Source organism: Monodelphis domestica, chromosome 1, assembly GCF_027887165.1.
Source record: "Monodelphis domestica isolate mMonDom1 chromosome 1, mMonDom1.pri, whole genome shotgun sequence".
In the NCBI taxonomy this organism is placed as follows: domain Eukaryota; kingdom Metazoa; phylum Chordata; class Mammalia; order Didelphimorphia; family Didelphidae; genus Monodelphis; species Monodelphis domestica.
In genome coordinates this window covers 394,849,721-394,868,985 of record NC_077227.1, presented here as the reverse complement: position 1 = coordinate 394,868,985, position 19,265 = coordinate 394,849,721, and the positions used below count along the sequence as shown (strand labels likewise).

Sequence of the window (19,265 nt, the reverse complement as noted above, 5' to 3'; positions counted from 1 at the left end):
TTTTATAGATAAGGCAAACAGGTTTAAGTAACTTCCCTAGGGTCACATAGCAAGTAAGTGTCTGAGGCCAAATTTGAATTCAGGTCTTCCTGACTCAGGGTGAGTGCTTTATCCACTGTGCCATCTGGTTGCCCCTTAAGGCTCCTTTTCTATATATACTTCCATATATATGTACATGTATTTACCCCCAATACAATGTTAAGCATCTGAAAGCAGAGAATCTTTAATCCTGAGATTCTAGCAGAGTGCCTGGCACATGGTGGGTGCTCAGTATCGCCTTGTTTACTGAACAGAGACCATGAAATAGAACATTTTATGAACTATTTCCTTCTGGCTTAAATATTACAAATTATTCAGATGAATCCACTTTTTTAGCATTAAAGAAAATCAAATTTCTAAAGGGTTAAAGACCTATAATTCTTTGGAACTTTTTAATCTTTTGGCACCAGCAGCCTGAAGATTATAAAATAAAGCATTTACACATGTTGATATACTTATCAGTAATGCTGCCTCACCACCAAAGGACTAAAAATAAATGTAAACTCCTTTTTTTCCTTTTAGAAAGCAAGTATTCTTTACCAAAGAAGGGAAATATACATATATGAAATTGAAATGTAATTTTTTTTTATCCAGATCTATCATTTCATCAGTATAAGAGATGCCCTGCCAAGAAACCTTACTAAATGGTCACCAGCAACTGTTCTCTAATTCATAACTTTATAGAGTTGACATAGAGTACTACTAACATGCTAAGTGACCAGGGTCACACTGGAGATAAAACTTCAACTTTGGTCTCCTTGACTATAAGGCTGGCTTTCTATCTGTTGTATCATGTTAGTTCTCAGGTTATTGTTCTTTAGAGTCATTCCTAGACAGTTTTCCCAAGATTCTTTCAGCCAAATGAAGCTCCAAGTAGTTTACCCTTGACAAAAAATAAAGTTTTTCATCAATAGATAAATGAGAGTGAATGAAGTGTTAGATGGGGGATAAAAGTTTTCCCTTACTCAAGTTAAGACAAGGACACTTTAGAGTAAGAATTACTTTTCCTTAATTTAATTTATTCTGATTTTTTAAAATAGGAAACAATTTGTCCTAAACTTAAAAAAAAATATTGTCCTAAACTTGAGACAATCTTTTTCAATTAAAAAATATTAAAAAAAATTTTTTTATATTATCTTCACTTCCAAAAATATTGCTCTTCTTTCCCTTCCACAGAAAGCTGTAACTTATAACAAAGAATAAAAAATTAAGGTGAAATGGAAAGTAAATTTAAAAAACTAATCAATATAGCACCTGAGTCGAAAACTATTCCCAACCCATTGTTTTATATGACTAATGAACAATGAAGAGAAACAAAGGTGACTTTGAAAGGAAAAATCATATCACTTACATTTATATCTAGGATATGCCAAACAAAGATCTTAAAAATATACCTATCTGCTAATAAAAACAATGACATCATCCCGTCTGTGAACTTACTCTGTTATTATTTTTATGTGCTTTTCTCTCAATGCTTTATAAAATCAATATGACTGACACATGCAAGGAAAGGTGCCAAGGGGGATATTTTATTAGTTTGTAGTATAAAGACTATTACTCACCCCATAAATGAATCTCTGGTTAAATTGTTGCATTGCTCCTTGGAGTTGACTTCGCTGTAGTTGCCACTGCTCATAGTTTCTAACTGATTCCAAAGTTGGCCGTTGCCAAGTTGTAGTTCTTGTAAAGTGGTCAACATAATAAACACGTCCCATGTTGTCAACTCGACGTTCCCAGCTAATAAGCAAAATGCTCAACATTAATGTTAGTGTTATGGAGCTGCTAGGATAAATATGTACCTGAATATCATTTGGGCCATAGAACAGGAACCCCCAAACTTTTTCTTGAGATGTTAGCTCTGATGTATACAGAGTAGCTGCCACTCAATATTGATTCTGTTAAACTATTAAAGAAAACTTTTGGTAGGCAGGCCTTACTAATTAAGAGTGTGCTAGGACCCACTCTTAAACATGCTCATATATAAATTTAAATCTGGTTCAGTAAGGAAAATATGAAGTAGAGCAAAATAAGGTTTAGAATTCAGTAAACATTTGATAGTGAAACATGTCATTATAGAAGCAGCAATATCTAAGTAACCTCTTAGTCACTGATTAGCCTCCCTCTTTATAATATTTTGAACTTCATGAAGACACAGGTTGGGGTGATAAGAAATCAGACCAAACAGGAATGTAGATGGACTTGAAAAGATTTAAATTCCTGTCTTTAAACAATTCTTCCACGTTTTTCATTATTTTAAACTTACCCAGGTGGAAGAGGTTCTGGTCTATCCCACGATGTTCTTTTTTCAACATGATCTACATAGTAGACTCGTCCATGTTGGTCCACTCTCTGTTCCCAACTTAAACACACATAAATAAAATGATTAATGAAGGTTCATGCCAAAAAAAAAAATCCCAAATATCATACTATTCAAACTATTTCATTAAAAAAGTAACGCATGTTTTAAACTTTGGAAATTTTGAATAATGAACAATACAAAAGTTAGAATACAAAGAATATACATTTCCTATGTAAAGAAAGATATTCTACGATTAGAGCTATCCTAGATAATCTTTTTCCAAAAGCTATTAAATGTTTCATCTTTTCAACTAACCATATTAGGTGAACTGCCAAGCCTAGTTTGGTCTCATTAGTATTCTGAGGACACTTCTAAGCATAACTGGTTCCTTGTCCATTTGGTGATGAATATCTTTAATCATGACAACCCATAAAATAAAGAAAAATATAAAATGATGTTCAGTCTTTGTGCTGCCCCTTTCTGATCTGCAGTGATTGTGGTAGAGTGGCAGAAAAGAAGAGAAGAAATGGAAAAAGTCATATAATTTTTATTTCACATTTAAACATTAACTTAGTTGTTGGTACCCTAAATGTGAGATCCTTGCCCAATAAGCAACCAGTGAGCATATTACTAGAGAAATTGAATCTTATAAGTCTTGATATTCTTGTTATAATTGAAATTGGGAGGAAGTTGTAGCTAAATTGAATGATGGAACGGAGATTGTTCTTAGAAAGGTAAAAAGGGTTTTAGTATGGGTTCAAAGGTTAACAAAAAGACTGTTTCAAGAGTTCTTTGGGTTACCCACATATTGTAATGCTAATGATAACTATTTGGGGGAAAAGATCATGAAAATAATTTGTTGATTTACCCATATCTGCTCAGAGGATGAAGAAGTTAAGAGAATTTCTACAGAGACCTAGAAAAGATCTTCCACGTTCAAGCAACACGTAATTTGATATTCAGTGACTGTAATGTAAAAGTAGACAGAAGGAAAGACAGTAAAAAATGTGAGAAAACATAGTTTTGGAACAAGAAATGAGAAAGTCCAAAGAGTTGTAGACTATAAAGAAGCATCATAATAATAACAAAGAATATTTTCTTGAAAAAGAGAAATTTTTTTAAAAAGAGAAGAATTGAGAGGTGATAGTGAGAATCCCAAATAATATCACCAAAATGAAAGAGATCTTATTCCAGTAGATAAGAAATGACTCATTATTGAAGTGAATTATTGTCTAATCAGCTTTTTGCTTATACCAATTTGCTAAAGCAAAGATCAAAGTTAATATCAACATTGACCCGACCTGACTTATTTAAACAAGTTGCTGATATAAAAAATGGGAAATAGTTACACAAATCACCATTACTTCTTAAAGAAAACTGATTCAATTCAACTGCTATACCAAAGAGACAGATTCTAAAAATTGTCTTGCCAACCAAACACTTGACTTTCTAGCCAAGCAAAGAAATGATATAGATAAAAGTGACATAAGTTTAGAAAATAAATTCACCAATAAAATCTTATGGAGAATGGTAAAAATTATGAATGATATCATTTGATGAAATACTGAGAAGCAATGGAAAAAAAAATTCTAAGGAAGTTTGGCAAGAGACCTAACTAAGCAAGTCACTTTAAGGGTATTTAAGGACACAGTTGAAAGACAGCAAAAGATGGAAAATGGAAAAGATCTACAACTATTTATATAACAAAATCTTTATCATCATCAAGACTGATGCTGCTACACTTGGCCTGACATCATAGTCCTGAACATACTGAAAGGAGTGGAAATGGCACTAACAAAAACAAAGAAGAAAAGCAGCTGAAATAGATTATAATTGAAAAAGTCTATACTGGGACACCCTTATTACCAAAAAAAAAAAAAAGAGAGAGAGAGAGAGAGAGAGAAGAAGAAAGAGGGAGGGAGGAAAGGAGGGAAAGTATGAATGAAAAAAGAAAAAGGCATCTTAAAGAATGTCAGAAACTATTCAATTAACATCTCTCCTTTGCAGTTGCTAAAAATGTTTACAAAAATATTGTCCATAGATATAGACAATATAGTTGATAAACATATGAAAAGGGAATGGGGACACTTCTACAAAAGAAACCCAACAGTAGATCACCTTTACAATCTTACATCCAATTAAAAGGTATTCAGAATGCAAGATTCCCTGTAATATTTGATTATGAAAAAAAATTTTCCCTTTTATTTGGTAAAACAAAATGCTAATTTGAACAGGTGGCACAATTCTTATATTTAAAAAACAATTGTTCTCTAAAGATGCACATAACATTGAAAAGATATATTTTATTTCTATTAATCTCTTAATGAAATTTAGCATTTTCTTCAATTATGAATTTTTTAAATTCTAAGAAAGGGTTCACCCATAAGTTTCATTAGACTACCAAAGGAGTTAATGAGTTAAAAATGGAATTAAGAACTCCTGGTACAAATGGTGAGGTCCTCTAGCTGCTCCTCTTTGTGTTTAACATTTGCTGATTTTATCAAGTTATGAACACTAGAGAATTTCCTACAGGAAATCCATAATCTTCCAAAAATTCAAGTCTGACTATACAGAGAAGTTTTAAACCAAGTAGAGGAAGATTGCATATCATCCAGACTAGATGGTCAATTGTATGGAACAATACATTAGAATTGGTCCATTATTGCACAGGAACTACAAATGGACATTCAGCTGAGCCCAGAATTGAACAAGAAGATGAGAATGATTGATTTACCTAAAGGAAACTTTACAGTTCTTTTAAACCCAAACTTTCCACTGGAATAAAAGTACATTTTTAAAATGGTAATGACATTAGCCACAAATACCAAATAAAATGTTAGTTTCTGTATCTAGTCTTATCTACAGTGGTTTGGCTAATCCTAGTGCTATCAGGAAGAACATATTTCTGTCACATGAGAATTCATAAGAGAACCTGTTAAAGGAGAAATCAATATAAATAGTGCAAATAAGTTGATGTTTAGTTCAAATGCCACTTTCTCCAGTCACCCCACCCAGAAAAACTCCCTCCTTTTTCTATATAGTAATTTATTTTTTAATTTACACATTCTGAACTTAACATCAAATAAAATGAGCATTTCCATGTACAAAGTAGAAGAGAAGTACTTGAGGTCCTGAATCTACTTGATACAGCTTGCTTTTCTTTCTATAGCACTTTGCAGAATTTTAGTACTTATTATGTACTATGCTAATAGCTATTTTTCTTTGCTATTTTATTTTCCTTAAAGAATTGTATGTTTATTGTAGTTATAAATCTTGTTTTTTCATTTTTATCTTCCACATTACTGTGCACATGTTAAGTAATTAAAGTCCAATTCATCTGCGATTTCAATAAGCCATTTCCAGGCCCTAGCACAATGTCCAACAGTTCTCATTCTAAGCATGAAGACTGAAAAAAATGAGATCTAATTAATTTTTTCTCTTTCTCTTCCCACTTTCTCCCTGTTATACACCCCTAAATATAAGCAGCATAAGAAGACTACTTCGAAATGGGTCCTCATGGGATCACTCTAATTTCAGATCCTATGATTCTTGGAACAAGAGTGAGTACTCTCTATATAGTAGAGGAAATTCAACAAAAATAAATTTTGTTAATTTTTAAACCTCTAGTTTTATAAAGAGGCAACATGACATGTGGAAAGAAAATGTTAGAATAAAGAGTCAAGAGATGTGGGTTTGAAGCCCCCCTCAATTGTGGGACCAGAAGCAAGTCACTTAACTCCTCAGGATTTCAGCATACTCTTATTTAAAACAGAATAAATTTAACATGAAACTTTCAAAGCTATTAAGCTTGCATGTTATTCTTTTTGGCCTTTAGTTTTCATTTGTGGAAAACCCCCAAACTTCAAAGATTCTCTGTTATTTTGGGGAAGGGGTAGCCACACAGAAATCATGGCCAAATTCCCTCTCCTGTTAATTTAGCTCCTAAATTGGGAAAAAAAAAATTTAAACACACCCTTGAAACAAGTATGAATAGGTAAATTCTTTACTGACTATGTCTGAAAATATTTCTTATTCTGAATGTTGAGTCCACCATCTATCTGGCAGGATAGATTTTTTTTTTTAACCTAAATTTCACTATGCCTAAGGACAAAGTACTAGAAGTGATATACCACTTATGCTCATAGTTGCAAAAAAAAATCAGAGCAATAAAAGTTGCAGTGGAAATGTTCTAAAAGATCACAAAAACATTACAATTACTTCCACAAAACTGACCTGTTACTTTGTTTCTTCCGGGTGTACATGTATTCATTTCTATTCTATTTCTCTCCCTTCAGTGCTTATAATTTAGAATTGAGGTAAAGGCATAATCTTTAACATGGTGAACTCCAAACTCAATACAGTAGGGACCCTATCTGCAAGCAATATGTTTCAAGACCTACAGTGGATGGCTGAAACCATAGATAAAAGCAAATACTTGCTGTTAGGTAGGTAACAATTTGCGGCTTACCAAATCAGAAAATACAAGGGCCCAGGTATGCTACAAGCACCATTACTTTTGAACTTTGGGGCCATTACTAAAAAAGAGGATTCTTAAACAAAGGATTTAACAAATTTAACAAATGTTATCAGGGAAAATACTAGAGACATATGAGAGGAAGCCTTTACAAGGGAGTGTGGGTATGAGGATAAAAGAAGATGAATCATGAACTGGGCCTGGTGGACTTGCTATCTTGATAGGTAGTTTGAAACTTATGAATTATTATTTATTTTGGGGAATTTTCTAATTTTCCACCCATTTTTTTTCCTGGAGTTAATTGAATCAATAAATACAGGGGCACAACTGTATTCAAATGGAGGATGTTCTCTGTAACAATAAATATTGCAACCCAACCATGCCTATCTACATTCCAAGACTTCCTATAAGCTCACCACAGAAGACTCCACACCTAATACATTAAACCATCTTCCTTGCTTTTGCTTGATAACACAAGGGTAGTCAGGGAAAACACTTGGGTTGTTCACATATCATTCCTCTCACTTGCCACATAATCAGACCATCTTTTCTTCCTATCATACATATTTTTAATGACATCTAGGTAGTATAGTGAATAGAGCTCTGCATCTCAAAGTGGGAAGACAAGCTTAAATCTGGTCCCAAGTACTTACTAGCTAAGATTCTGAGCAAGTTACAAATTCTGTTTACCTCAATTTCTTCATGTAAAAATAAAGATTGTTTCCCAGGACTTTGAGAAGATAAAATGAGGTAACATTTGTGAAGCACTTTTTAAATCTTTTTTTTTTAAACCCTTACCTCCCACCTTAGAATCAATACTTAGTATTGGTTCTAAGACAGAAGAGTGGTAAGGGCGAGGCAATGAAAGTTAAGTGATTTGCCCAGGGTCACACAGCTAGGAAGTGTCTGAGGCCAGATTTGAACTTAGGACCTCCCATCTCTAGGCTTGGCTCTCAATCCACTGAGCCACCCAGCTGCCCCCCACTTTTTAAATCTTAAAGTGCTATACAAATTCTAGCTATCAACTTTAAAAATTATCAACTTCTATGCCTGTTCTCCAAAGTTTCTCATTTGTTATAAACTTGCTCACACCCATCTTAAACCTCTCTCTACTGCTTCTATGTAATATTCAACCTTCAATTATTTGGAGGTTACTATGTTCCACATCTCACAATTACACAACACTGGTATTAAACAGATAAGGCTTTAGTTTCTGAGAAAAACTTTTGACTGATATAGTTTTGCAATTTACTGAAGCTGTATGGCTTTCTCTCCTGCTCCTGTTAAATTCTGGACCCAACCCATACATTGTTTGTCCCAATAGATAAGACTGCTGGGCCTGGAATTAAAAGAACTAAGGTCAAAACCAGTCTTAGACACTTACTAGGTTGTGTGACACTGAAAAGTCACTTAACCTAATTATCTCAGTTACCTCAAAACTATAAAATGGGGATCATTAATTGCACTTACTTTTCAAGGTTGTGAGAATCAAATGAGACATTTGTAAAATGTTTAGCACAATGCTGGGCAGATAATAGGAGCTTAGTAAATATTTTTTGCCCTTCTCAGAGAGTCACAATTAAAGACTCTGTTATCCGTCCAGCTGCATATTATAATCTAAACAAGAATGATCAGGCCAATTAATCAACACATTTTTTATCACCTTGTGCCAAGCATAGAGCTAGGCATTGAGGAAGAAAATATAAAAATGGAACAGGTCAAATGAGTTATTACACATCTCTTCCAGGAGTTTCTGGAAAGTCCTAGAGCATGATACAATCTGCACATTACCATTCACAAACAGGAACATCTGGAAGATTTCAACATTCATAAAGCATCTCTCTTCAACTTGAAATCTTTATTAGAATTCCTCCATCAGTGGCAGATATCTTTCGAAAGTAATCTCCCTTTTTATGCCTCACTTGATTTAAGACTGGAGGGTAAGTACAGAATCACTTCTGTTTTTATATCTTTCAAAGAATCTTGAATGATTTTGATAGAAATGAGGGTCATTTTGTTGAAAGAGTCTTTTGCTCTATTGAATTAAATATGGTGAACTCAATATAGGATTTTCCATAGCCCACAAAAAATAAGCAGTGATATCTTCATTTTGCTGTATCATTCAGTTAACTGAAAAATAGTAAAGATGTGGTTCATTGAGGAATATCACTTGCAAAATCTGCTTATTCCCCATTGTTATCCTCACCAAAAAAAACACCCTGAATTCGTAAGTGAATGAGCCTCAAACATGAGGAAGTAAGTCTAAAAGGCTGGTAGTTGCTGATTTTCTTCTCTTTTACTGTTTTTCAGTATTATAAAAGACTGAGATTTCTTTTTTCCAACTCTGGTATCTTCCCTCCTTTGGGTAGCTTGAGAATTAGTCCTTCAACACTCTCATAGTTGTTTTGCTTCTAGCACAGATCTCCTCTACCTGTGGTTCAATCTAGCTGTTTTTCTTGACTTTGGTCTCTTTAATACCAATCTTACCTCCCTTATAAGCAAATCTGGCACTGTGATGTTATAATCCAAGTGGGGTGGCTCTACTGTTCTTAATGGTGAAAAGTTTGTTTTGTAAATCTTTGCTGATCTTTTCCATTTATCTTCTACTTGCTGTCCTCCTTCCATTTTTGTCCTTACATATCCTCAGGGTGACTTCATTTAGTTGGGTCCCTTGCCAAGCCTTCTTTAAAGTGGTTTTACCTTCCAATGCTTCTCTCTGTTTAATGAGGCAATAATGCTCATAATCATTCATCATCCATCTTCATAAAATTTTACATGAGTTTATAGTTCAATACAGTGTTGCCTTTGGCTGCCATGTCTCTCTCCTGGTTGCAAATAAGTCAAAACATTTGACTGTTTTAAGGATTCTTTAGGTCTTCTTGCTATGGCAACTGGTTTACACTGATTAAATTTTGGTATAAAATTATAATTACTGTTAATATATCATGTCTATTGTCCATTACCTAGTTTTCATTATCAATTCACATATTCAAAGAGTTCAAGACTGAGTTATTCTCAAACATGTGTATATCTTTTTTTCATTAATATCATTTCAACTAGTTTTTTACGTCTGATCTTTTCTTTGACAAGTCTGTGATCTAAGTGGTCGAATATAAGGCAAGTTATTATTGGTGTAGTGGTTAATGAGTAACAATTTATGTCGCTGATTCATAATTTTAAAATAGTGAGAAGTAAAACCAACTATATATCTCTTTGCACACACACACCCCCCAAATATAAATTACCTTTTTCACTAATATGGTTATTAATTGATTTTCTATGGGTTAATGTATTATTCCATAGGTCTGCTATAATAAAGACCTGGGAGCAGCTAATACTTCCTTATTCCAATCTGTCCCCACTCCAAAGGTTTTATAAGTCAAGATGCTATAAGACAGATTTGGAGCAGTTTGAGTTAAGTTCAATCTAAGGGGATTCAGTTGTGAGAAATATGTGTATAAGAACCATTCTATCTCTTGGGCTGGAAGCTCATGAGACCTCAAAGAAATTCCTGACAGGCTGCTTTTACCTGGGGTGGGAGGTATGGGGGTTATACTGAATGCATTTTTGTGGAGGATGGAAAACATTATTCTCATTTGTAGCTCTGTTAAGTAAACTAAATGTCTACTTGAAATCTTTGGCTCCCAAGATGCACTAGATGTTGAACCCACTTCTCAGACAAATGGAATGGAGTGGGGATCTATTGCAATGATCTTAGTTTAGGAAAAAAAAGTGAAGACATGAGAGGACATTAATTCCCTGGCCCTCAATCAGCAGCCCAGACAGTAAAAGGGGCAATGACACCTCGCTTGTTGGCAGTAGCCGGGGCAGTCCATAGAGTAATGGGAAAGAGGGGACCTCAAAAGTGCCCTAGTCTGCAAGTAGCTGTTCAAACAACATTGGCAACAGTAGGATCACAAGGAAAAACCCCTGCCCTACAGGCAACAGTTCAGATAACACTGGTAATAGCAGGATTACAAATAGTGCACTTTGGATTTCAGGCAACAATATGGCTAACACTGACAATCGTAGGACTGTAAGGAGGGCACCTTGGCCTATAAGCAACAATTCAGATAACACTAGTAATAGCAAGTTAAGATGGAGGACACTCTAGTCTTCAGGCAATATATCAGATGGCAGTGGCATTAGCAAGACTGTAAACATGGCACTCTGGTCTGCAGAGGCAGCAGCTTGGACAGCTACCAGAGGTACCAAGAGAGTGAGAACAGTGACCCCTCCAGACAGCAAGCAGCAGTGGAGTGAGCAGTAGTGATGTAGGTATCTGCAGACTGGGTAGCATCATAAGCTCTTACAGAATGGGCAATACCATATGGGCCCTTACACATTAGGCAGCAACATGAGACACAGCAGCAAGAAACAACAGGGGGATTATGATGGGCAGCAGAGGAAGGATGATGAGCAGCAAAGAAAGAAGGATGATGGATAACAGCAGAGGAAGATAGTTAGCAGCAGGGGAAGAAGGATGTCAGAAAGTAGAGAAGGATGATGGGCAGCAGAAGAGGAATCCTCAGGGTAGTGCTTTTTTTGTTGTGATGAGGCCCTCTCTGCTTAGCAGTAAGGATGAAGGGATGTGAATTTTTCTTTGAAGCTAAGGGGAAGACCATTGTAGGCCAGGATGCTAGGATGTAGACTGGGGACAACTTGAGTTAACTCCTTATACTCCTACCTCTCCCAGGGCTGCAGTGAATCAGGATGCTAGGATACAAACTGAGGGCAAAGTGAGTTAACTTTATTCCCAGGGTGGATTAATTTAAATCCAAATGTGAGCCCTTTGGGCAATAAAAGAACTTTTCTCCCTACTGAGCTGGAAGTCTCTGAGACCCCAAAAGAATTCTTTAAGGATTTCTCAAATCTAGAAGTCAATGGTTATGTCTTATAGAAAATAAAGGGAAGCCATGTTTACTTATTTATAACTCAGTTTGACAAAGGGACTGTTTATCTGAATCCTCAGATTCCAAGTAGCTCATTGAATTGGATGTGGAAGATTTCTTTGGACTGTCTCACAACAGGAACCCCCCCCCCCCCCCCCCCGAAATTTCATATTTGACTTGGTGTCTCTTTGAGTCTTCATAATTTGGAGTTGTCAAAGGTCAGTTTCAATCCAAACCCAAAAGCTTTGGATGATACTACTCAAAGGCACACAACAATAAGTTATTTAAAACACATTTTTTCCTTTCCTATATAGTACATTCAAAAGAAATAGATGCAAAATAAATCTAAATTTACAACATTAGGATACTCACCCAGGCGGAAGAGGACCTTGATTAACTGTATTGAGTTGTTGAGAAGCAGAATTTACTGACTGCACTTGTCTAGAAGTTGGAGGTGTTGTTAAAGCCACAGTGGTAGGAACTGATGTTCCAGCTGTTGCTCCTTCGGGAATTACACTCATACTTGTTGAAGGTGATGAATCTGTACTAGATACAGGAGTTTCAGATGGTGCAGGAGAACCATTGACAGATGCTATAGTTGGATTAGGTGAGAAAATTTTAAAAGGTGTCATTCTTAATTTTCCTCTAAATTAAAAATACAATTCTGATTTTTTAAAAGTTGGCTAAGTGGGGACAGCTGGGTAGCTCAGTGGATTAAGAGCCAGGCCTAGAGATGGGAGGTCCTAGGTTCAAATCTGGCCTCAGACACCTCCCAGATGTGTGACCCTGGGCAAGTCACTTGACCCCCATTGCCTAGCCCTTACCACTCTTCTGCCTTGGAGCCAATACACAGTATTGACTCCAAGACAGAAGGTAAGGGTTAAAAAAAAAAAGTTGGCTAAGTCCAAACATAAAGAAATTTATTTTTAAAAAAGTAACCTTAAAAATTCATGAAATGAATTATAGGATGACAGGTTCAGAGCTTAAAGGGATCTGAGAGGCCATATAGTCCAGATGCAAGGGCGGGGAATTTAAGTTATTTTCTTAAGTAAAGAGAGACAGGATTTGAAATCAGTTCCTCTGAACTCAATGCTCTTTCTACTATATCAGTTTACATGCAGAAAAAATATTAAACTTTACTTGTTTTACAAACCTATACATGCCTCTAAATCAAGATTTTAATGGACAAATTTACAGGCCTTTTTTGTTTTAAAATGTGATCATTCGGGACTTTTCGATATATGTGTCATTTGCCATTTACCCAATATAAAGTCACATCAGAAGAATAAGCCAACAGACTCAATTATCTGACAACTGTGGAGCTGTGCCAAGTTTTAGATTACAGAATCTAAAAGGTAGAAGGGATCTCCAGAGACATTTATTCCTTTTAGGCCCCTTTAGACTTTTTTATAGTCCAAATGGTATCAGAATAGTAATATCCTATACAACATAATTTATTGAATCTAATTGCCATGAAGTATATCTTAGCAAAAGGTACCATCTACATTTTCACCATCAAGACATAATGCAAATGCTATTGTCATCTTTCATGGATGACTAGCTGTAAAAAATGTCAACAACCCAAGTGATGGAAAGGCTACTAAATATCTCATGGCTGGGTATGGAAAAATTATCCTTGTCAAAAAATGCACATGAAAAAAATGCAGACAAGACCACACTCCCAAAACCCCAGAAATGATAGTTTTATTGATGTTCACCTGAATAAGCAATTTAAAATAGAACAAAATAATAATAAAGATTATAATCATCAAGTCATAAGATGAATGGCTCATCCTAGATGTCTCTTTTTACAAATACCAACCTGGTCGACGGGGAGTAGGAGGAGGTGGCCTTGAAGGTCTTGGAGGCCTAGAAGGTTTAAAACCTCCATTTGTGAGTGATGGAGAACTGCTGCCATTGACCTTCCTATTATCACTGCATCCTGGTTCCTCAGCATTTTCAGGTCCATTTGTATTTGATCTGAGTGAAAGGTGAGGGAGAAGGAACAGAAGAAAATCTTGCAAACTATGACAGGACTAAAATCTTATTGCTCTACAGGTAAGATTATTCATTTCAAATTAACCTTATCAAATATATTTGGACAGTTTATTTTTTTGAATTAAGGAGTCTTCTTATAAAAATAAAGGCCAATTTCCAGGTAAGATGACCTTATCAGCAAATAGACTGAGGATTTTGATTAGTTGGGTTCTCCCTACCAGCCTTGAATCACACAAGCAAAAACTGGAAAAGGGAGTATGGTAAACCAAGGAGTTGTGGTGAATGTAATTGGCTTGGAGATCTATTTAAAGATCCTGATGTACTAATTAAGGATCCGTAAAGAACAAGAGAAAGTGAAAAACAAATATACAGTAGAATCAAGCAACATAATGGAGGAAGCCAGCATGATGGAAAAAACCCAAGTGTAGTCAGGATGGAAGTCCTAGGTTTACTATTAACTAGCTACCTTCCCCTAAAAGCACAATACTATTTTCCTGGGTCTCAATTTCTCCATTTGAAAACTGACTAGCTGAATTCATTCTTCTTTAGCTTTAAAATTCTATTACTCTATGCAAATAAAGTGACTACAATGTCCATACCCTTTGAATCAAAGACTCCATTACTGGGATTATATCCAAAGGAAGTCACTGATAAGAAAAACATCCCCATAGCCACCAAAACACTTATAGCAGACCTTTTAGTGATGGTTACAAATTGGAAACAAAGCAGATGACCATCAGCTGTGGAAGGGCTAAACAAAGTATGGTATATGAATGTAATGAAATACTACTGTGCTATGAGAAATGATGTATATGATGAATACAGAGATACACAGAAAGATCTACTTGAACTGATAGAGTGAAGTACACAGAGTCAAGAAAACAACGTACACAGACTAGAACAAATGTAAATGGAAAGAACTGCACATAGAAAAATCAAAATTATGACTATCAAGCAGGACTCTAATGAAGAGATATGAAAGGACATGCCCAATCCATCCCTTTGTGGCAGTGGGAAGTCCATAAGTGTTACACATTACACATTTTTTCAGACTTTTTCAATGTACTGATCAATTGTACTGGCTTTGGATTTCCCCCCCCTCTCAAAAGTTATTTATTATATGGGCTGGTTCTCTAGGAGAGAGAAGGGGCAGGAGTGAGATAAATATTTGGGATAAACTATGATAATGTGTGAAAAAAGAGAACAAAAGAAACTTATTTTTAAAATTATATCACTCTAAAATTTTGGAAATAAAGGCTGATCAGGAAAAAGACAGACTGGATTTTAGAAATGTGCATGGGAGGAGCTCCAGTGGCGCAATCGGTTAGCGCGCGGTACTTATACAGCAGTACAGGCAGAGTGATGCTGAGGTTGTGAGTTCGAGCCTCACCTAGAGCACATCCCTTTTGTGCGCCATTCTCATTTTGGGGGCAGCTGGGTAGCTCAGTGGATTGAGAGCCAGGCCTAGAGATGGGAGGTCCTGACTTCAAATGTGACCTCAGACACTTCCCAGCTGTGTGACCCTGGGCAAGTCACTTGACCCCCATTGCCTAGCCCTTACCACTCTTCTGTCTTGGAGCCAATACACAGTATTGACTCCAAAACAGAAGGTAAGGGTTTAAAAAAAGAAAGAAAGAAATGTGCATGGGAAAAAGAAAATAAACTATATGGCTAATATAATAGAAAAGTCAAAGGTATCGTAGAAATTGGATTTTAAAAAGAGTTTAGGTCATGTACAAAGAGCTTCCTCTTCCCCACTCCTCTTCATCTCACATCACTAAGGTATCTTTCTCATTCTGCTCATATGAAGAAATGATCTTTATCCCTGTCAAGACAAATCCCTTTATATTCATAAATAGCCCTGATCAAGCTTGTGTTCTTACCACAACCATTCTCTGATTTATCTTTTTTCTCACCTTCTAGAATCAATACTATGTGTATTATTTCCAAGGCAGAAGAGTGGTAAGGACCAGGCATTGGGGGTTAAGTGACTAGCCCAGAGTCACACAGCTAGGAAGTGTCTGAAGGTCAGATTTGAACCAAAGACCTCCTGTCTCTAGGCCTGTTTCTCAATCTACTAAACCATCTAGCTATACCTCCCTCCCCATTACTGTTAAGGGTTCTACCAACCTCAGTCTCAAAAGCTAGGTGTCATCCTCAATTCTTTATTCTTATCACCCTACCCCCAACCAATCTGTTGTCAAGTTCTGCTGTAATATTTCTTTATATGCCCCTCTCCTCTCCTCTGACAATGCCATAACCCTGGTCTATGCAAACTCTCATCCCTGAATGTTTGGACTATTGAAATAGCCTTTTGGTTGGTTTCACTATATCAAGTTTCTTGTCTCACCCTAAACTGGTCTTACAACTAGTCGTCAAATTGATCTTTCTAAAATAGAAGTCTAGCCATGTCACTCTTCTATTCAATCAACTCCAACAGTTCCATATTGCTTCCAAGATCAAATGTAGAATCTGCTGTTTGTCATTTAAAGATCCCCTTAACCTGGCTCATTCCTACATTTTCAGTCTTCTTACATTCCACCACATTTAACAATTCAGTCGACGAACATTTATTAAGTCTATACTATGTAACAAGGACTGTCAAATTGGTTTCTTTTCTGTTCCTCACACTAGCTACTCTATCTCCTCACTTCAGACATCTTCACTTGCTATCCTTTCCCCCATCTGAAACTCTCCCTCCTAGCTTCCCTGGCTTCCTTCAAGTCTCAAAACCACAAGAAGGCTTTCACTGCTACTAAGTCATCCTTTTATAGCTTTCTTATCAATTCACTATCCTAGTCTTCATAGCAAAAGCAGAATTTTCAAACCTTTCCATCAGCCCTCAAATCTCAATGACTTCCCTCCTTCCACTCTCAGGTGTGAATTTTGGCTTCATACTTTACTGAAAATTAGTCATTTGCCATAAATTCCTTCTTTTCCTTGTATCGTCTCATGTCATTCAGAAGCATCCAGCTCCTATCTCCTTCACCTGTCTCATAAGAAGAGATGGCCCTGCCAAGACAAACCCCTCTACTGCACATGCACAAGTGATCCCATTCCCAAGGTTCCCTCTTTTCTAATGGATTGTCCCCTGTCATTTCTACTTTCTCACTTATCTTCAGTCTCTCCATTTCTATGGGTTCCTTTCTAATTGTCTACAAACATGTTCATGTCTTCCTCATCCTCAAAAAACTCTCACTTGATTCTTTTATAACTACTATCATCCTGTGTCTCTTCTATCTTTTTTGGCTAAACTAATTGAAAAGATCATTTACAATAGATGCAAGTATTTCGTCTTCTCACACTCTCCTTCTTAGCTCTCTACAATATGGCCTCCTACTTCATCATTCAACAAAAATTGTTCTCTCCACAAGTTGCCAATGATATTTTCTTAATTCTTTCTTCTTGACCTGTCTGAAGCCTTTGACATTATTGATCTTCCTCTCTTCCTTACTCTAGGTTTTCAGGAAACCACTTTCTCCTGGTTCTCCTGTTACCTATCTGACTACTCTATCTCATTCTTCTCTGCTGTATCCTTATCTAGGTCAGGTCCACTAATTTTGTGGGTATCACAAAAATTCTATCCTGGGTCCTCTTCTCTCTCTATTCTATTTCATTTGGTGATCTTATTAGCTTCCATGGATTTAATTATTACTTCTATGCTGATAATTACTAAATCTCGCTAACTGTCCTAACCTCTCTGCTGACCCCAAGTCTCACATCTCTAACTTCCTTTCAGACATTTCAAACTAGATGTCTTCTAAATACCTTAAATATAACATGTTCAAACCTAAATTCATTAAAATTTCCACTAAACACTCCTCTCTTCCAGACTTCCCTATTACTTTGGAGGGCATAACAATCCTCCAAATCTCTCAGCCTGACATCCTCAACCCCTCACTATCTTTCACCTCCTCCACCAAACAATCTGATGCCAAGCCTTTATAATTTCATCTTTGCAACATCCCTTGTATATATCCTTTTCTTTCCTTTGACACTATCACCACCTTGGTATAAGTTCCTCATCACCTCAGGCCTAGACTCCTACCATAGTGTGCTGGCTGGTGTGCTTTCCACAAATCTGTCTCCACTCTAGGCCATTCCTCATTGATCACCAAAGTTCTCTTCCTAAAGTGTTCCAACTATGCCACCCTCATATTTCATAAACTCTGACAATTCTCTATTACTTCCAAGATCAAATATAAAATCTTCTGTTTGGCATTTAAAGCCCAAACCCCCAAACCAGTCTTCTTATACCATATACACATCCCAATCCCAAGTGTTCAGAAACCACGACACTGGCCTCCTTTGCTGTCCCATGAACCATATACTCTACCTATTGGTTCTGGGGAAAAAACATTTCACGCCTGCAATGTTCTCTCTCCTCTTCATCTCTGCCTCCTAACAGTCCCAACTTCCTTAAAAGCAACCTAAAATCCACCTACAAGAAGCCTTCCCTTCTATTTAATCTTTATACAACCTGTTTGCATATATTTGTTATTTTTCCAATTAGACTGTAAGTTCCTTGAAAGTAGGCCCTTTCTCTTATCTTTCTTTGCATCTCTAGGGTTTATCTTAAGGCCTGGAACACAGTGGTGCTTCATAAACTCATTCACGAAGTGTAACTTCTCTTATGAGTACAAGAATCAAAATAAAGCTAGAAAAAAAAATAAAATAAAACCTAAAGTTTAACAATTAAAACTTTTTTTTTTTAACATTTCTAATGTCCAGAGAAAGAAATCATTAGAAAGGTCTGAGTTATCAATAGAACAAAAATGATAAGCAGCTAAAATAGAAAAAAAATTGTCAAAATCTAGATATCTGAATTTTCACTGATCCAACTTATTTCCCTTGTGAATTGCATATTTGTAAAATTAAATGTAATGGGATAGATTATTTCATAGTATATCTGTACTTGTGCTTTGAAAGCTTTCAATTCCTTTATATCACATAAAACAATAAGAGAAATCTAAATCTGGTCTAATTAATTTGGGCTCATTTATTGTTTCTTCTAAGACAAAATGTAAGGAAGTACAACACTATGATTTTCTTATTCAAAATTAACGTGTACAATGGAATTTTACCTAACACAGAAGAGGATTCTAAAATCACCCTGTGGAGAAGTATTCTAATTATGTTCTATTATGTATTAAGACACTACCCATATTTAAGCATAAAGATTCTTGATATCTATAAGTTTAATATCTAAAACAGAAATATATCAGCCTAAAACTTAACAGAAGCATATTTAGAAATGAAAATAGAGTAAAGCATTTACATGCTATAATGTATCTAAGAATAATGCTGTCTAAAAAAACTTTAGAGGTTCAAGTATTAACTTTCTTGGAATGTAATAGTGACTTAAAAAAAACAGAAGATAACTGAAAAATATAAGCTATTCAAGCACATTATGAAAATTATCAGGATATGTACTAAGATTAGATTTATGCCACGACAAAGCATGATTTTTTAAAAAATTAAGAATTCCATAAAAGTATGTAAATTCTCTAGACAGGAATTATCAATGGATAATGACAGACATCAATCTGGCAAAGACCTAATC

General features: G+C 35.7%; 1 protein-coding gene and 1 non-coding gene across 10 annotated transcripts in view; one reads left to right on the top strand and one right to left on the bottom strand.

Moving 5' to 3' along the window:
• ITCH (itchy E3 ubiquitin protein ligase) overlaps positions 1 to 19,265 on the bottom strand; it is a 183,829-nt gene that overhangs the window by 50,697 nt on the left and 113,867 nt on the right. For 8 of the 9 annotated variants that reach the window (XR_008915212.1, XM_007474219.3, XM_056811772.1 and 5 more), the window contains 4 exons: positions 13,527 to 13,684; positions 12,077 to 12,296; positions 2,303 to 2,398; positions 1,602 to 1,776 (listed from right to left, as the gene is read on the bottom strand). Coding sequence is in view for 8 of the 9 variants with exons in the window: in XM_007474219.3 (XP_007474281.1) it covers positions 1,602 to 1,776; positions 2,303 to 2,398; positions 12,077 to 12,296; positions 13,527 to 13,684 (649 nt within the window). In the remaining variant the exon portion in view is untranslated. Of the gene's footprint in view, positions 1 to 1,601; positions 1,777 to 2,302; positions 2,399 to 8,603; positions 9,474 to 12,076; positions 12,297 to 13,526; positions 13,685 to 19,265 lie in introns of those variants that run through there. The other variant, XM_056811773.1, reaches the window with a different exon arrangement.
• Positions 15,008 to 15,100, top strand: TRNAI-UAU (transfer RNA isoleucine (anticodon UAU)). Its single transcript is given in 2 exon segments — positions 15,008 to 15,045; positions 15,065 to 15,100. It is a non-coding gene; the product is annotated as a tRNA-Ile (tRNA).